Here is a 17,228-nt window from a genome sequence, read left to right as displayed (position 1 = left end):
TAGCAATGAAAATTATAACTAAGTTGCCTGTGCAACCACCGATAACAATCTTATGTTATACTACTACTCAAACAATTCTAGCTAGTTTTAAACAAATAATACATCACCGTGATCATGTGTTGCATCATCCTATCCTGGGGCGCAATTGGAGAAGACATCTGGGCAGTCTTGGAACAGGAGAAAAAGGTGATCAACGGGAAACAACACTGAATGATGCGTCCATCGACAGGTCACAAGTCTCCTGATCAGATTGCCCACAGGTACCTCTCTTTATACTGTTCACTTACGTAACAGTTCTGGCGCAAATCCACAGACCCCGGGCCGCTCCCTGCAAGGTTGGCTAAGACCCAAAGCATCTGGCCAGTCTGCTTTAGCCTCACCCAAGCTTATCAGGGGCATACTAAGGTACTTTCCCTCACATGTTCCTAAGCGCAATGCTGTCATCTTTCATATTTTTGCTTAACATACAGGATAGCCTATAGTGATTTATAACACAGTAACTGAATCCTTTGAGGACGTGACAACTGATTCTAACGATAAATGTTTGGCCTCGGATTGCCTAGAGAGATTATATACTTAGTGCTAATCATACTTAGTTATACCCAATTATATAAGTAGTAGTTTCCACTCCTAGGCTTGTTGCCATACAAATATTAGCTGTCAGGTAGTATATTATAAACGTAGCCGTGTCAGTGTGATCTATGTGCTTGGTTACACGTTATCATAGTGATATCACACAGGCGTCTATTGAGCAATAGTTGCTATTCGCATCAATAATTGGTTACCAAAATGAACCTGCTGTAATCTTGCAACACAGTAGCTGCATTCCTTCAGGATATAACAATTGTAGCACAAAATATTTAGTTAGTTGTTGGGCTTGTATCCATTCAGATATTGCACTGTAAGTTTATGTATTATTATTATTATTATAATAATAAGCGTGACTATATAAGTCAAATATTTGTACTCAATTGCAGGTCACCAAAAGTAACATTGCCAAGTATCTACTGAACAGTGGCTACTGTATACAGAAATAGGTTAACTGACTAGATCAGATTGTGTCCCTTTTGAAAAAGCCCTTGCTGGTGAAACATGTTAAGGGAGAAACCGGAAGGGAATCCTGTATTTTAAATAAGTCAGCGATAGCCTATACTTTAATAAGATCTTCTATATAACAGTACCGTTATAATATGAGGTTTAGCCTCAATATAAAGATATAGATATGTAGAATAGGACTCTGCAAAGCTCAGTCCTTTTTACTGATTCAATACAGGTAGCCCTCAGTTTACGCCGGGGTTAGGTTCCAGAAGGAATGGTTGTAAATCGAAACCATTGTAAATTGAAACCCAGTTTATAATGTAAGTCAATGGGAAATGAGGGAGATAGGTTCCAGGCCCCTCTCAAAATTGTCATAAGTAACATCTAATACATTATTTTTAAAGCTTTGAAATGAAGACTTTAAATGCTAAACAGCATTATAAACCTAATAAAATAATCACACAACACAGACTTCACTTGCATTTTTATGCAAACAATTCTTTCTATGCATTTCAATCTGGAATGATTTATAGACAGGAAGATCTTGTTCCTTTGAAATCTGCTCGATATCTCAGGTCTGGTTAAACTGATTAATTTCAGCTTGCTTGGCTTTGCTGCAACACAAGCGGACAGCTCCACCTACTGGCTATTTTAATAAATGCACTGCTTCTCAATGCTTTTCAATAGCAGTCACATGACTGGAAAAAAAGGTTGTTATTCTGAAACGGTGTAAATATAATTTGTATATAATTTGGTCATAACTAAGGGACTCAGGGCACAGGTGTGTGTGCAAGTATGACGTATCTGAGGGATGCAAGGCACAGATAAGTCTACATGCGTGACATCTGAGGGACTCGTCACAGGTGATTGTACATGTGTAATGTGTCTGAGTGATGCAGGGCACAGGTAAGTGTGTTATGTATCTGAGAAACTAAGGGCACTGGTGAGTGTATGTGTGTGAAGTGTTTAAGGAATGCAGGGCACAGGTGAGTGTGTGTGACATGTCTGAGAAACGCAGGGCGCCTGTGAGTGTACATGTGTGATGTGTCTGAGCGACGCAAGGTAAAGGTTAGTGTATGACATTCAGATATTACAATTTATGTGTGCAGTGCTCAAAAGCTAAAATGTGACCATTTATTTATGTTCTATACAGGTGATATTGAGACTGAAGTCACACTTAATGCTGAACAAACAAATGATCTGTATGTAAAGAGTCAGCTGGGAGCTGTGAAGCAGGAAGTCATTGACAATATCAGTACAGGTGAGTGCACGTGTGTGATGTCTATGATACAGATCACCTGCCCTACAAGGCATATTAGTTTTATATTAAGGGAGACTCTTAGAGACCCTTTTTGCCCCCTTCCCATATAAAACAAATAGATGTCCCAGTTATTTGTAGTTGATTATGATATAATTTATGTAGGATTGAAATCCAAGTTAAAATATGAGAGCAAATGACTTCAGCACATGGGTGTTAAAGGGACATTATACACTAGATTATTCTTTGCATAAATGTTTTGTAGATGATCCATTTATGTAATCCATACAGTTTAAAAAAAGAAAAAAATGTATAGTATTGCTTATCTTTAAAGGGACACTGAACCCAAAAATTTTCTTTCGTGATTCAGATAGCAAGCAATTTTAAGCTACTTTCTAATTTACTCCTATTATCAATTTTTCTTTGTTCTCTTGCTATCTTTATATGAAAAAGAAGGCATCTAAGCTTTTTTCTTGGTTCAGCACTCTGGACAGCAGTTTTTGATTGGTGGATGAATTTATCCACCAATCAGCAAGGACAATCTAGGTAAATGGGCCGGCATCTAAACTTACATTCTTGCATTTCAAATAAAGATACCAAGAGAATGAAGACAATTTGATAATAGGAGTAAATTAGAAAGTTGCTTAAAATTTCATGCTCTATCTGAATCACAAAAGAAAAAAATTGGGTTCAGTGTCCCTTTAAATAACATTGTGCTTATTTTCAGACTCCTAACAAAGCCCCAAAGTTTTAGATGTATACTGATGTATACCTACTCCAGCTTGATCTTTTCATATGCAGAGGAATCTGGGGGGGGTCTGCTCTTTTGGCTATACAACCACTTTCAGTGGGTGTTCCAGCTAGCCTTTTCAACAGAGCTAAACTGGGATCTTCTAAGTATGTTTTTAAGCGGTTTTATACTGGATTTTTTAATCAGTATCTGTGTATATTATTCTTTATAATAGTGTCTATTACATGCAGTTATATGAAAATTGGTGTATACTTTCCCTTTAAAGGGTTAAACCTACTATCTTCCAGTGTGAAATTCTAGGTAATTTTTCCTCTTTTTATTAGAGAAAAAAAATCATGACTTTGATTAAATCCCTTACTATATCTGACGTCCGTCATATCACTGTGTTACATTCTCTTCCACAAGAAATACATGTTAAAGGGACAGTCTACACCAGAATTTTTATTGTTTTAAAAAGATAGATAATCCCTTTATTACCCATCCCCCAGTTTTGCATAACCAGCACAGTTATATTAATATATATTTTACCTCTGTGATTACCTTGTATCTAAGCCTCTGCAGACTGCCCCCTTATATCAGTGCTTTTGACAGACATACAGTTTAGCCAACCAGTGCAGACTCCTAAATAACTCCAAGGGAGGGAGCACAATGTTATCTATAAGACACACATGAACTAGTACTGTCTAACTGTGAAAAACTTTCAAAATTCTCTGAGCTTGGATGCGGTTTTCAACGGTTTAGAAATCAGTTTGAGCCTGCCTAGGTTTAGCTTTTCAAAAATATCACCAAGGGAACAAAGCAAATTTATTGATAAAAGTCAATTGGAAAGTTGTTTAAAATGGCATGACCTATCTGAATCATGAAAGTTTAATTTTGACTAGGCTGTCCCTTTAAGATAATTAAAAGGATACTAAACCCAATTTTTTTTCTTTTATGATTTAGATAGAATATGCAATTTTAAGCATATTTCTAATTCACTCCTATTATCAATTTTTCTTAGTTCTCTTGCTATTTTTTTTTTTTTTTTTAAGCAGGGATGTAAAGCTTAGGAGCCGGGCCATTTTTGGTTCAGAACCTGGGCAGCGCTTGCTTTATTGGAGGCTACATTTACATGAACATTACTGTGCTCAACTTGTAATATGAGCACAATTCAACCTGTGTGCAATTGTTTGGGTGCTACTTGTAATCTATCCCATTATCAGTATTGTTGAAAACTGTATTACCCTTGAAGGACCAGAGTGTTTTGTTCAAATCTTGCCCCAAGTAACAGGGACGTTTTAACATTTCTTATATCATTTAGAATCAGAAATACAGCCTTTTTATTTACTTATGAAAACTGTGTGCAGTATTGTGCATGTGTGTATATGATTTGTCTGAAACAAAACTTTATACATATATGACGTGCATCAGCAAAATGTATTTTTCTGTATTGTCCCCATGTCAGATATAGGGGCTGTTGGAATACTAGTGCTGTATTGTCCCCATGATAGGTACAGGGGCTATTGGAATACTAGTGCTGTATTGTTCCCATGTCAGGGATAGAGACTGTTGGAATACTAGTGCTGTATTGTCCCCATGTCAGGGATAGGGGATGTTGGAATACTAGTGCTGTATTGTCCCCATGTCAGGTATAGGGGATGTTGGAATACTAGTGCTGTTTTCTCCACATTTCAGGTATAGGGACTGGTGGGATACTAGTGCTGTATTGTCCTCATGTCAGGTATAGGGGCTGTTGGAATACTAGTGCTGTATTGTTCCCATGTCAGGGATAGAGACTGTTGGAATACTAGTGCTGTATTGTCCCCATGTCAGGGATAGGGGATGTTGGAATACTAGTGCTGTAATGTCCCCATGTCAGGTATAGGGGATGTTGGAATACTAGTGCTGTTTTCTCCACATTTCAGGTATAGGGACTGGTGGGATACTAGTGCTGTATTGTCCTCATGTCAGGTATAGGGGCTGTTGGAATACTAGTGCTGTATTGTCCCCATGTCCGGTATAGGGGCTGTTGGAATACCAGTGCTGTATTGTTCCTATTTCAGGTATAGTAACTGTTGGAATAGCAGTGCTGTATTGTCCCCATGTCAGGTATATGGGCTGTTGGGATACAAGTACTATATTGTCCCCACGTCAGGTATAGGTGATGTTTGAATACTTTTGCTGTATTGTTCCACTTGTTAGGTATAGGGGCTTTTAGAATACTAGTGCGTTATTTTTCCCATGTCAGGTATATGGGCTTTTGGAATACTAGTGCTGTATTGTCCCAATGTCAGGGATAGAGACCGGTAGGATAGTAGTGCTGTTTTATTCTGCTTTCAGGTAAAGGGGCTTTTGGAATACTAGTGCTCTATTGTCCCCATGTCAGGTATAGGGACTGTTGGAATACTACTGCTGTATTATCCCCATTTCAGGTATAGGGACTGGTGGAACATTAGTGCTGTATTGTCCTCATGTCAGGTATAGGGGCTGCTGGAATATTAGTGTTGTATTGTCCCCATGTCAGGTATAGGGGCTGTTTGAATACTAGTGCTGTATTTCACCGTCAGGAATAGGGACTGTTGCAATACTAGTGCTGTATTGTCCCCATGTCAGGTATAGGGGCTGTTGGAATACTGGTGCCGTATTGTACCATGTCAGGTATAGATGATGTTGGAATACTATTGCTGTATTGTTCCACTTGTTAGGTATAGGGGCTTTTAGAATACTAGTGGGTTATTGTTCCCATGTCAGGTATAGGGGCTTTTAGAATACTAGTGCTGTATTGTCCCAATGTCAGGGATAGTAGTGCTGTTTTATTCTGCTTTCAGGTAAAGGGGCTTTTGGAGTACTAGTGCTTTATTGTCCCCATGTCGGGTATAGGGACTGTTGGAATACTACTGCTGTATTATCCCCATTTCAGGTACAGGGACTGGTGGAATGTTAGTGTTGCATTGTCCTCATGTCAGGTATAGGGGCTGCTGGAATATTAGTGTTGTATTGTCCCCATGTGAGGAATAGGGACTGTTGCAATACTAGTGCTGTATTGTCCCCATGTCAGGTATAGGGGCTGTTGGAATACTGGTGCTGTATTGTACCATGTCAGGAATAGGGACTGTTGCAATACTAGTGCTGTTTTGTCCCCATGTCGGGTATAGGGGCTGTTGCAATACTAGTGCTGTATTGTCCCCATGTCAGGTATAGGGGATGTTGGAATACTAGTGCCGTTTTCTCCACATTTCAGGTATAGGGACTGTTGGAATACCAGTGCTGTATTGTCCCCATGTCAGGTATAGGGACTGTTGGAATACTAATGCTGTTATTATTTTGAAAACCCCACAAAAACACTTGCTTTATTACATGACACTGGATTTATTTTTATTTACTACTGTGCTAATGTCATTAGATGGAATGTTTTCTCTAGACCACTCGTTTTCAAACCTGTCCTCAGGCCTAACATTCCAGATTTTGAGGAGTACCTTGGGTGAGAGCAGGCTAAATAACCATGTTTACTAATTAGCAGATAATTTCACCTTGCTCTAGTTCAGATATCCTCAAAATCTGGCCTGTTAGGGAGGCCTGAGGACAAGTTTGAAAACCAGTGCTTTAGACTGACTGCCAGTGATGTAGGCTCAAGTAAATTTTTCATAAATCACACAATTTTATTTTAGTCTTATTTTAAAAAGAGAATATAAGAGACTTCTCTCAGCCCTTCTATTTTTTTTCAGGTAAAAATGATGCTGAGATTTCATGTAACATGGAAGACACAGAAAATCAGTGGCTAATAAATTTCACAGAAGCTGCAGAGCAGGAAATACTTGACAATATTAGTAGAGGTGAGTGTACGTGTTTGACGTGTCTGAGGGATGCAGGGCACAGGTGAGTGTATATATGTGTGTGTGTGTGTATATATATATATATATATATATTACATGTCTGAGGGACACAGGCCACAAGTGAGTGTATGTATATGGTGTTTCTGAGGGACGCAAGGCACAGGTTAGTGTACATGTTTCACATATCTAAGGGACTCAAGACACAGGTGAGTGTACATGTTTTAGGTATTTGAGGGGTGCAGAGCACAGGTGAGTGTACATATGTGACTTATCTGAGGGGTGCAGGGCACAGGTAAGTGTACATGTGTTACGTATTGAGTGGTGCAGGGTACATCTGAGTGTACGTAACAGAGGGACTCGGCTCAGGTGAGTGTACATGTGTAATGTGTCTGAGTGATGCAGGGTACAGGTAAGTGTGTTACGTATCTGAGAAACTCAGGGCACAGGTGAGTGTACGTGTGTGAAGTGTCTGAGGAATGCAGGGTACAGATAAGGGTATGTGTGTGGTGTGCCTGAGGGCTACAGGGAACAGGTGAGTGAGTGTGTGTGTGTGAAGTGTCTGAGAAACTAAGGGCATAGGTGAGTGTATGTGTGTGAAGTGTCTGAGAAACTAAGGGCATTGGTGAGTGTGAGTGTGTGTGTGAAGTGTCTGAGGAATGCAAGGCACAGGTGAGTGTGTGTCACATGTCTGAGAAATGCAGGGCATCTGTGAGTGTACATGTGTGATGTGTCTGAGGGACCCAACGTAAAGGTTAGTGTATGTGTGTGATAATCAGATTTTACAGTCTTCATATGCAGTGCTCAAAAGCAAAAATGTGACCATTTTTATATGATCTATACAGGTGATATTAAGACTGAACTCACATTTAATGCTGAACAAACAAATGTTCTGTATGTAAAGAGTCAGCTTGAAGCTGTGAAGCAGGAAGTCAGTGACCATATAAGTACAGGTGAGTACGCATGTGTTATGTGTGTAATGTCTATGATACAGATCACCTGCCCCACAAGACAAATTAGTTTTGTATTAGGGGGAGGGGGACTCTTAGAGCCCCTATCTGACCCGTTCCCATATAAAACAAATAGATATCCTAGGTATTTTTAGTTGATTATGATATAATTTATGATTGCGCCGTAGCAGGAGGAGGCTTTGCACAAGAATCCTCTTGTGCAATGTTAAATTTCAATGAGATCTATTTATTTTTAGAATTATAAATACATACAATAAAATTTAAAACAATAGAAATTGATTCTTAAAACAAATCTAACTGGTTGGCCAACCATACAGTGTGAATAAAATGATATAATATGTTTTCCAATCCCTGTTACTTAGTGTATTATACAAACATATCTGTATATGTTAATTTTTTAATTTTGGTTTAATTGCAGATATTTTTTATGGATTTGATATAGTGGACTTGTGAAGAAGTATGGTATCCACAAAGAATATTCGCAATATTAATTCTTAATTACCATATTTACCATATTCGTTTGTTTAAAGCTCATATGCTTGATAAAGGCTGTATTAATCGGCTGAAACGCGTTGCCTACTCCTTGCTACACTAAACATTTTCATAGTCCACTTTCGAAGTGGACCGCCAAGACTACATCAAACCACGGACCAAAAAATACGATTGAAAGATATTCTGAAGCGTTCAAGAACAACCTTCAAAGCACCTAGTCCTCCTTTTAAAGGACCGCCAAGAACAACTGAAATACCTTACCTAAAATTGGGCCTAAAGAAACCTGTGGACACCTGCAGATCGGATACTCTGAAACAAATAGAGTACGGATCTAGACAGAACACATTCGCAACAATTCAAGAGGTTTTGAAAACCTGAACCGGGCAAAAAGACCAGCCATCTGACGAAAGGATTAACGGTTAAAGCACACTACCACATTACCCCAGCATCTACTCCTTCAAGTGTGTGTAATCGCAGAGACAAACCAACTCGACATACTGAAACCACTACAACACCGGCAGCGGCTATCCCGGCTTCCGATCCACATTTATCACAGTAAAGATTGAATTGGGTACAAAAAGAAACTAGACCAGAAACAAAGTATCCCAAAAGAAACAACTGGTAAGATTTATTATACCTACACCAACTAAGGAAGTTAATGTGAAGGACAGATAACCAAAACTACTTAACAGTGACTTATAATCGCAACATATATAGCAATTAGACAAAAACGTGTTGCAGCACGCCCACACATACTATCCCCACGGAGGACTTAACAACAGCGCTTTTAACAAAAAGCAATTAACAATTACTCTAATGATCACGGCAGAAAGACTTTATTTTTCATAACTTATTATACAATTTTTACTGTATCACTTTTTATTTTTGTTTCACTTTTATTATTTGTTACTAATGTTGATACCATTGACGCTATTTTAATTATGTATGTTCAGCTTTAAACAAACGAATATGGTAAATATGGTAATTAAGAATTAATATTGCGAATATTCTTTGTGGATACCATACTTCTTCACAAGTCCACTATATCAAATCCATAAAAAATATCTGCAATTAAACCAAAATTCAAAAATTCAAATATACAGATATGTTTGTATAATACACTAAGTAACAGGGATTGGAAAACATATTATATCATTTTATGCACACTGTATCGTTGGCCAACCAGTTAGATTTGTTTTAAGAATCAATTTCTATTGTTTTAAATTTTATTGTATGTATTTATAATTCTAAAAATAAATAGATCTCATTGAATCCAACTACATGGTAAGACTATCTTTCCTTATTGGGTAATTAAGCACAAGCGCTTAAGAGTCTCATCCAATCCAGATTTTACCCCTACTTTGAAGTTTGTGAGATTACTTCTTCGAGACTCCCTAGCTTTTACCCCCACAGCGCATAGTTTATTAACCCAACACACCAATGTTAAATTTCATCCTGCAATGAAACCCCTCAAGTGGTGATTGCAGGCGGACAATTTGCGAACCTGTACATCTGGTGAACTTCTTGTGAAATGCTGCCTCCTGCAGATTGCGGCCAATCAGCAGGGGGTGTCAATCAACCAGATTGTATAGGATCGAGCAGATTGATGTCCGCAGCCTCAGAGGTGGCGGACCAGTTAAGGAGCAGCGGTCTTAAGACCGCTGCTTCATAACTGACGTTTCCGGCGAGCCTTAAGGCTTGCACGGAATCAGGAGCCATTCGGCCCTTGATAAATCTGCCCCTATTTGTAATATTTAATAAATATTATTTGTTAATATTGACCACAGATAACCGGATAACAGGAGCGACTATAATTGTTCAGTACTAAGTTTTGTGATGTCTAAGTTCTTTTCCATATGTATTTGGCTATACCCTCAGTCCTACTTACTGCATAAATAAGACACAATGGTTGAATTTTTATAGTTTAATAGCATAAATTAAATCAACAAACTGATCACAAAAACAATCACAAATTAGCACATTGGGTGTAACTATTTTACTAATATCTAGGACCAATCGCATGTTAGATATAACCACAAACAGCTTTATGTAAAAAGAAACAATAACGATACTTAATTCAGCAAATAGGAGATACAGATAAATCAGTGTAACTAGAGAAGGTTTACTGTTCTATAAAGTGAGTTGCAAATTAATTTATTGTATCACAGTTCTTTTTTCGAAATTGCAACTAATTTTCTATACATTATTTTACAACGCATTAGGATATCTTTTAGACAAAAACATTTGCCTTAATAGATTTACTAGCTCAATGCACAATTATTAAATCTGTATGGATATCCTTTAATAATAAGATATTATTCACTCAACTATACCCAGGGCAAAATTGATTGTTACATTTAATTTGTTTATTTTAACTACAATATAGGGATTAGACAATTATTTAATACTCCCACTAAGTACTGTTCTATGCAAACCAAATGAATATACTAACAGAGAAATAACCGTATTCTCTGTTAAGTAGTTTTTATCCTTTCTGCAAGAATACAAACTTACTTATACTACAAAGGTTTAAACAAACCACCATTCATTTGGTCTGATGTCCCAGATACTGAAATGTAAGTTACTTTAGGCAATATTAATTTTGTAAAGCAATTATACTTTACCAACCAGTAGTGAGGACCTTGGACAGGATAAAGCAGGCTCTGGTAATTGGTCAGGAATGGAGAAAATGAGTGAGTACCCTCCTGGTGTGATGGTACAGTATCTTGTAAATTGGGTGCCTTCTTATCCATAGTTTAGTTGACTCCTTATGCTAGAAATGTCCTTATTTCCACAAGGGCAGTCTAGTGTGTGTACATAGGGCTGTTCCCTCTTGATATTCCTCTACTTTTATACATTAACTATTTGTTTGGATTAGCATTTGCTTCTCCTGTCCTCTGGGTGTCATTATGTCCCCACCTATCCTTTTTTTTTTTTTTTTTGTTCTTATTTTTTTTTAGATTCTTAGTTTTGATACTATTTTGTATATCATAAATTGAATTAACATATATTTGGTCTATATATGTGCTTTTCTTTGTGTATCACACACACATTTCCTATATATTTATAAATCGTTGATTGGAGTAGCCATGTTAGTACAGTGATTTAGATAAAATAAATAACGAGTATTGCATTGAGTAATGGTACTTTTTTATTGGACTAACTATACATTTATAAGTTGACAAGCTTTTCGGAAAGTATTCCTTCCTTTTTCAAATCTGAAGGAAGGTTTACTTCCGAAAGCTTGTCAACTTATAAATGTATAGTTAGTCCAATAAAAAAGTATCATTGCTCAGTGCAATACTCTTGTTATTGTGTTATTTATAAATCCAAACGTGCTCGCACCTTTATGCATACATGCAGATTCCCATACAATATCGGTATTTATCAATACATATGCATACAATATCTGCACTTATATATACACATGCATACAACATCTGTACTTATATATATATATATATATATATATATATACATACACATGCATACAATAGCTGTTCTTATATATACACATGCAGATTCCCATACAATAGCTGTACTTGTATATATAAACACATGCATACAATAGACACCTTGATATATTTGTAGGTGATTCTGGATTTATACACATTTGGAAGTGCTTGGAATCAACACTATTACTATCATGGATGTTATTATTAAGTGATGCAAATACAGATGGATAATATAACAATTATCTATTCTAACTGATTATATTTATACTTGATGTTCATAAACACATGTATCCAGGATTGATTAGATTAGTAGTATCTTGCTAGCTAGAATAGTATTGCATTAGATTTAGTATCTACTTTAGCCAGGGAAATGACATATTTAGGCAGTCCTTGAAAATAAATAAAAATGTGTATGCTCTCCAAACATATGTCTGTGTATATGTATAACTTTTACAGGCCATTATTTGGCAGTACAATGGGTTTTACAGGTGGTCTTAACTTATCTATTCTGCTGTTGTAAAACTCACAGCCTCTTAGACTCTCTTATTGTTCAACATAGGCTGTCAGCAAACAGAACATATTTGTTTCTGGTTTCTGTTTAAAATATGTTGTTAAGGTTTCCAAAAATGGTCAGAGTTGCCTTTTAACTCCTTGCAATCATTTATGTTAAAATTAATTAAACTTTATTTCTTTCCTAAGATATGGTGAGTCCATGGCTTCATCAATTACTGTTGGGAATACCACTCCTGGCCAGCAGGAGGAGGCAAAGAGCACCACAAGCAAAGCTGTTAAGTATCACTTCCCTTCCCACAAACCCCAGTCATTCTCTTTGCCTTTGGTGCAAGGAGGAGGTGAAGTTTTGGTGTCTGAAGAAAATGCTTCGCTACAAGCAAGATTTTATTATTTTGAAAGCCAGAGTAGATTTGTTCTGAGCTTTCCTGTGTTCTGGGTATAGCTGTAGTCCACGTTAATCTCTTCAGTAGATTAGTGGTGGCTTTAAAGCAGTTAGGAACTTGTGAGATGGGCCTTGCTGCGTTTTCCTAACATTGTTGCTGCCCTTAGATAGAAAGCCAGAGTAGGTTTACTCTGTTCTCTCTTTTTTTTTTCTACAGGCCTCTGTGAGGAGTGGCATCCTCTTACGTCGGGTAAGCTGTCCTCCTTCCAGACGGCTAAATGCAAGTAAGTGCCTTTCTATCTTTTAGGTTGGAGATATGGCACTTAAGATTTTAAACTAACTGGCTGCATCGTTTTGGGACATATATATCCTTTTATGCAGGATATTTTGAAGGGCAGAGAGCAGAAACTGATTTGTGATAAGAGACAGGGATTATACTTTTTGTTGTTTAAAAGTTATTTCCCATTTTATTAACTGTGGGCTGTATGCTGCTTTGTTAAGTTCTGTTTAGACACGGATTTAACAGGTGTGCTAGTTTGCTCTCAGATTTATTTAGAGCGGGGTTGTTATTATCTTTGACAATGTATTTTAATGTTTGGAGGTGCAAACTTTGAGACCATATGAGGTTCATGCGCTGGTGTCTGATTGTACCCGGTAAGGGTTTATAGCAAACAGAGCTTTGTGCTCAATTGCGTTTCCATTAGCAGGGGAAATTCATGTCTGGTTGACATGTTTCCTTTATGGGGGAATGTAATTAGGATGTCAGGTGTCTGTAGAAACACTCAGACAAAACTAAAAAATCTGTGGCGCTAAGAAGACAGCTGAACTAATCACTATATGGCTGCTCTTGTTAAAATCCCAATTGAATATATATGGTTTAAAAGATATATACAGATTTTATTGGTTACAATTAATAGATGAATAGACACAAATACCTACAGACCCTATAAAAAATGGAGGTTTAAAAAGTAAAAGCAAACTTGATTGCAGGAATAAATGAGTACAAAATTCATATAAAAGATAACTACTAAAATACAATCATACAAAAATATAGCTCCTAGTTAAAATACAATAATACACAATAATATGCAGATGAACAAGATAAATCAAAATAAAAAACAGTGTAGTATACAAATAAAAGAAAAGCAAAGCACAAACACAGATGAAACGTAAGATCCTTCAAATGCTTAAAAGTCAATTAGTGTATTCCTCCAGCATTGCTCATCAATCCTAATGCAGGAGGGTATATGAGACAAGAAGAATGGCTTGTCAAAAGCAGACCAATAATTCAAGTAAGGTAAGACACTTTAGTACTTACACCGGATGGTGTCTGACAGCTCTCCTGGCCCCGGTCTCAGTTGCTGTGTTCTAACTGTTTCCTCCTCTCACAGCCTGGTTTCGATTAGGTAGAGCGGTGAATCAGTGTCACAGTTCCCGGAGGTTTATAGGTAGACAGTTCTGCTCGTTCCTATTGTTCCAGCGCAAATGTCTCTCCTAAGCGTGTATTGGCGCTTAGCTGTAATAACGCCGGTTGGCGTTCCTAGCACAGTCTGTATAGAGACAGTGTGTGTGGTCAGTGAGTACGGATCCTCAGAGGGATCAAAAGAAAGAGCAACGCGTTTCGGCTAGCATGCCTTTGTCAAGCCGGTTGACATGTTTCCGTTATTGCGCAACTCCTTTTTGGTAGGTGAGATGCTGAGAATTGCACGCTTTTTTTCTCTCTAGGACCTAGGACTAGTCCAGTAGCTTGCTAGGGTGGTACATGACATGCCTCTCCGTTTCTGTTCTAAGTTTAAACGAAGCAGCGTTCTCATGGCTGAAGAACATTATATCCTTCTCTGTGTGAGTTCGGCAGGGAGCTCTGCCTTCTTTTGGTCTGTGTTGTTGTTACTGATATATTCCTAGAGAGGATAGCTGTTCTTTTCAGGATCAATGGACTAAATGGGAGGCTTACATGGAAGTTTGTATTGCCACTGGGTCAAGTGCGGCATCTTATTGGTGTGACGTCTGGTTAGATTCCAATTTGAAGGAGATCGAGAACAGATTTAATGTTCTTAAGCTAGCCCGCGGGGCATTGTGGCTATATTCAGTGGATTTTCCTCTGAGTTCAAGCTTCTGGCGCTTCCTTGAAAGGATAAGACCTTGTTTGATCCTGCTTTGAAAGGAATATTTCTGACATTACAGGTGGAAAATAGACATAAAGGAGTTTGCCCCTAATCCGGGATCGGTTTCCAAGTGGGGGGGGACTAAATCTCTCTGTTTTTCTTCAAACATGGATACAAGATGTCCCAGATAGGCTGTGGACATAGTATCTCAGGTTTTCTACATAGAATTCATACCTTTTCTCCCAGAGACAGGTTCCACCTCTCAATTTATCTGCAGGCCAGATAACAGTGAGACATTTTTGAAGTGCGTTTGGGACCTCTCTTCCCTGTGAGTGTTAGCTCCAGTTCCTGTAAGGGAACAGGGTCTAGAATTCTATTCATTCCCGTTCGTGGTTCCCGAAAAGGAGGGAATTCTTCATCCTATGGTAAATCTAGTGTCAACACTTTTTCTCAGGGTACTGTCCTTTCAAGGTGGAAACCAGGGATTTCATTCATCCTTTGGTTCAAAAGGGTCAGTTCATGGTGGCCATAGACCTGGAGGACGTGTATTTTTTTCAAGTTCCTGAGTTTTGCCTGTATGTCAATCACTTTCAGCTTGTGACTCTTCCCTTTGGCCCTGCCACAGCTCCCAGAGGGTGCTATTTTGGCAGTGATCAGGTTTCTGGGAATTGCTGGGGTGCCCTTCCTGGATGACATAATTGTTCAGGCGTCTTCTTTCCAACAAGAAAACTCTCATACAGAGATCTTGTTGACTTTTCTCATTCCCACTGATGGGAAGTGAATGTGAAAATGAGTTCCCTTGTTCCAGCTACAGGGGTAGTTTTCTTAGGGACCATCTTAGTTTCACTATCTCTGAAAAGACGTCAGACGTCCGAAAATAGAGGATTCTTTCTTCTTCTTTCTTTCGGTACTCTTCTGTTTGGCCCTTCAGTGACTCAATGTATGGAGGTAATTGGTGTGATGGTTGTTTCTTTGTACAATCATCCCTTTGCTCGATTCCATTTTAGAGTCTGCTCTTATGCATGTTCAAATAGTAGACCGGGGATCTTGTGGCTCTGTGTCGGAGGATAAATCTAAATCTGTCGACAGGAGATTCTTCCCTGTGGATCAGAGAGGGGAATTAGTGGTAGATTGCTTGCTTAGCTTGTGAGAGGTAGCGGGATTGTCGCCCGCATTCCCCAGATTTTTTTTGTTTTCTCAGGAGCATCTGTCTTGGGGCACATGCTTCCGTAGACCTTCCTGAGTAATTGTGATATTCACAATCACTTTAAATGGTGAATACAAATTTATGACAAAAAATAAAGGTTTTGTTGCTCTTTTCTTATAATAAGCAAGAAGAAATTACTTGTTCAACTTGTTATATAAGGTGAGGCTTTAGTTTAGTAATTGAATTAATATATATGAAATTATATCTTGCAATAACACATAAGGAAATGTGGATAGTTACTGATATAAGAATGATATAACAAGGAGAACCACAGAGAAAATGAGAGTGATAAATGGTTTAAATCACTCAAACGGCAGTTCAATAATATCCAGGGTAAAGTTGTTGCTTTTATGTATAAGCAAGGTTTTCACGCACTCACACAAGCACACAATAAAATATGTACAGCCCAAACACACTCTCATATATCCCAAATACGTATCAAAAGTACTTTTCCAGATGACAGGTTAGTAAACGAAAGAGGCAATCGTATATAGGATTGATACATACATCATAAGGTAAGTATTTGTGCGTGGAGAGCGGTACTTAGCTTGTAACCAGGGCGGTTGAGGCAGCGTGGGTATGAGAGAGCTGAAAGGAGCTGACAGGCAGGTAGGTTGAGCTCCGGTAACCGCTCAGTGTGAGCGCGACTTCGGCGTCTGTAGTATGAAGTTCCGGTAAGCGTAGTAATCTGGCAGGCTGGTTCCGGTAGGGAGTAAAGGTAGCAACAGAATATGCAGCGCATATAGTAAGGATTGAGCTTAAAGACCTGAAAGACTAGTAAAGTCTAAGAGCAAAGTTATTTCACAGGAGACAAAGTGAACTGTGAAGGAACAACTTCAATTTTCAGGCCCAGAATGAGGCTAGAATGTGTCCTTAAATAGGAAGGAAGTACTTGAGAGGTGCAAATTTAAAGGTATATCACAGTAATAGTGAACACGGTCACTAGCCTGTTGGGTGGGCGACTATGGACTTGAGAGGAGTCTGCTCTTCCCATAACCATCTTGGAGTTGAAAACGATCTACAATGCCCTGATGGCTTGGCCTCAGTTGTCTTAACCGGGTTTTAAGGTTCTAGTTGAACAATTTCATCTCAGTGGTTTACATTAACCACCTGGGAGGAATCTGGAGTTCCTTTGTCATGGTTGGCGTGGATTGTTCGGTGGGTGGACACTCGCATTCATTTATTCACTTTTCACATTTCAGGAGTGAATACTGGGAGCGGACTTCTTGAGCAGTCAGATTTTTCAT

At 38.3% G+C, this 17,228-nt stretch overlaps 1 protein-coding gene across 3 annotated transcripts in view; it reads left to right on the top strand.

Moving 5' to 3' along the window:
- LOC128657372 (uncharacterized) overlaps positions 1 to 9,596 on the top strand; it is a 62,030-nt gene extending 52,434 nt beyond the window's left edge. For 2 of the 3 annotated variants that reach the window (XM_053711697.1, XM_053711698.1), the window contains exons 9-12: positions 2,192 to 2,299; positions 6,752 to 6,859; positions 7,702 to 7,809; positions 8,246 to 9,596. In XM_053711697.1, coding sequence (XP_053567672.1) covers positions 2,192 to 2,299; positions 6,752 to 6,859; positions 7,702 to 7,809; positions 8,246 to 8,280 — 359 coding nt within the window. In that variant the 3' untranslated portion in view covers positions 8,281 to 9,596. The remainder of the gene's footprint in view (positions 1 to 2,191; positions 2,300 to 6,751; positions 6,860 to 7,701; positions 7,810 to 8,245) is intronic. The other variant, XM_053711699.1, reaches the window with a different exon arrangement.
- Positions 9,597 to 17,228: the final 7,632 nt, after the last annotated feature.

The sequence above is a fragment of the Bombina bombina genome, chromosome 4, assembly GCF_027579735.1.
Source record: "Bombina bombina isolate aBomBom1 chromosome 4, aBomBom1.pri, whole genome shotgun sequence".
In the NCBI taxonomy this organism is placed as follows: Eukaryota; Metazoa; Chordata; class Amphibia; order Anura; family Bombinatoridae; genus Bombina; species Bombina bombina.
Note: the sequence above shows the minus strand (reverse complement) of the source record. Positions and strands in the feature narration are given on the sequence as shown.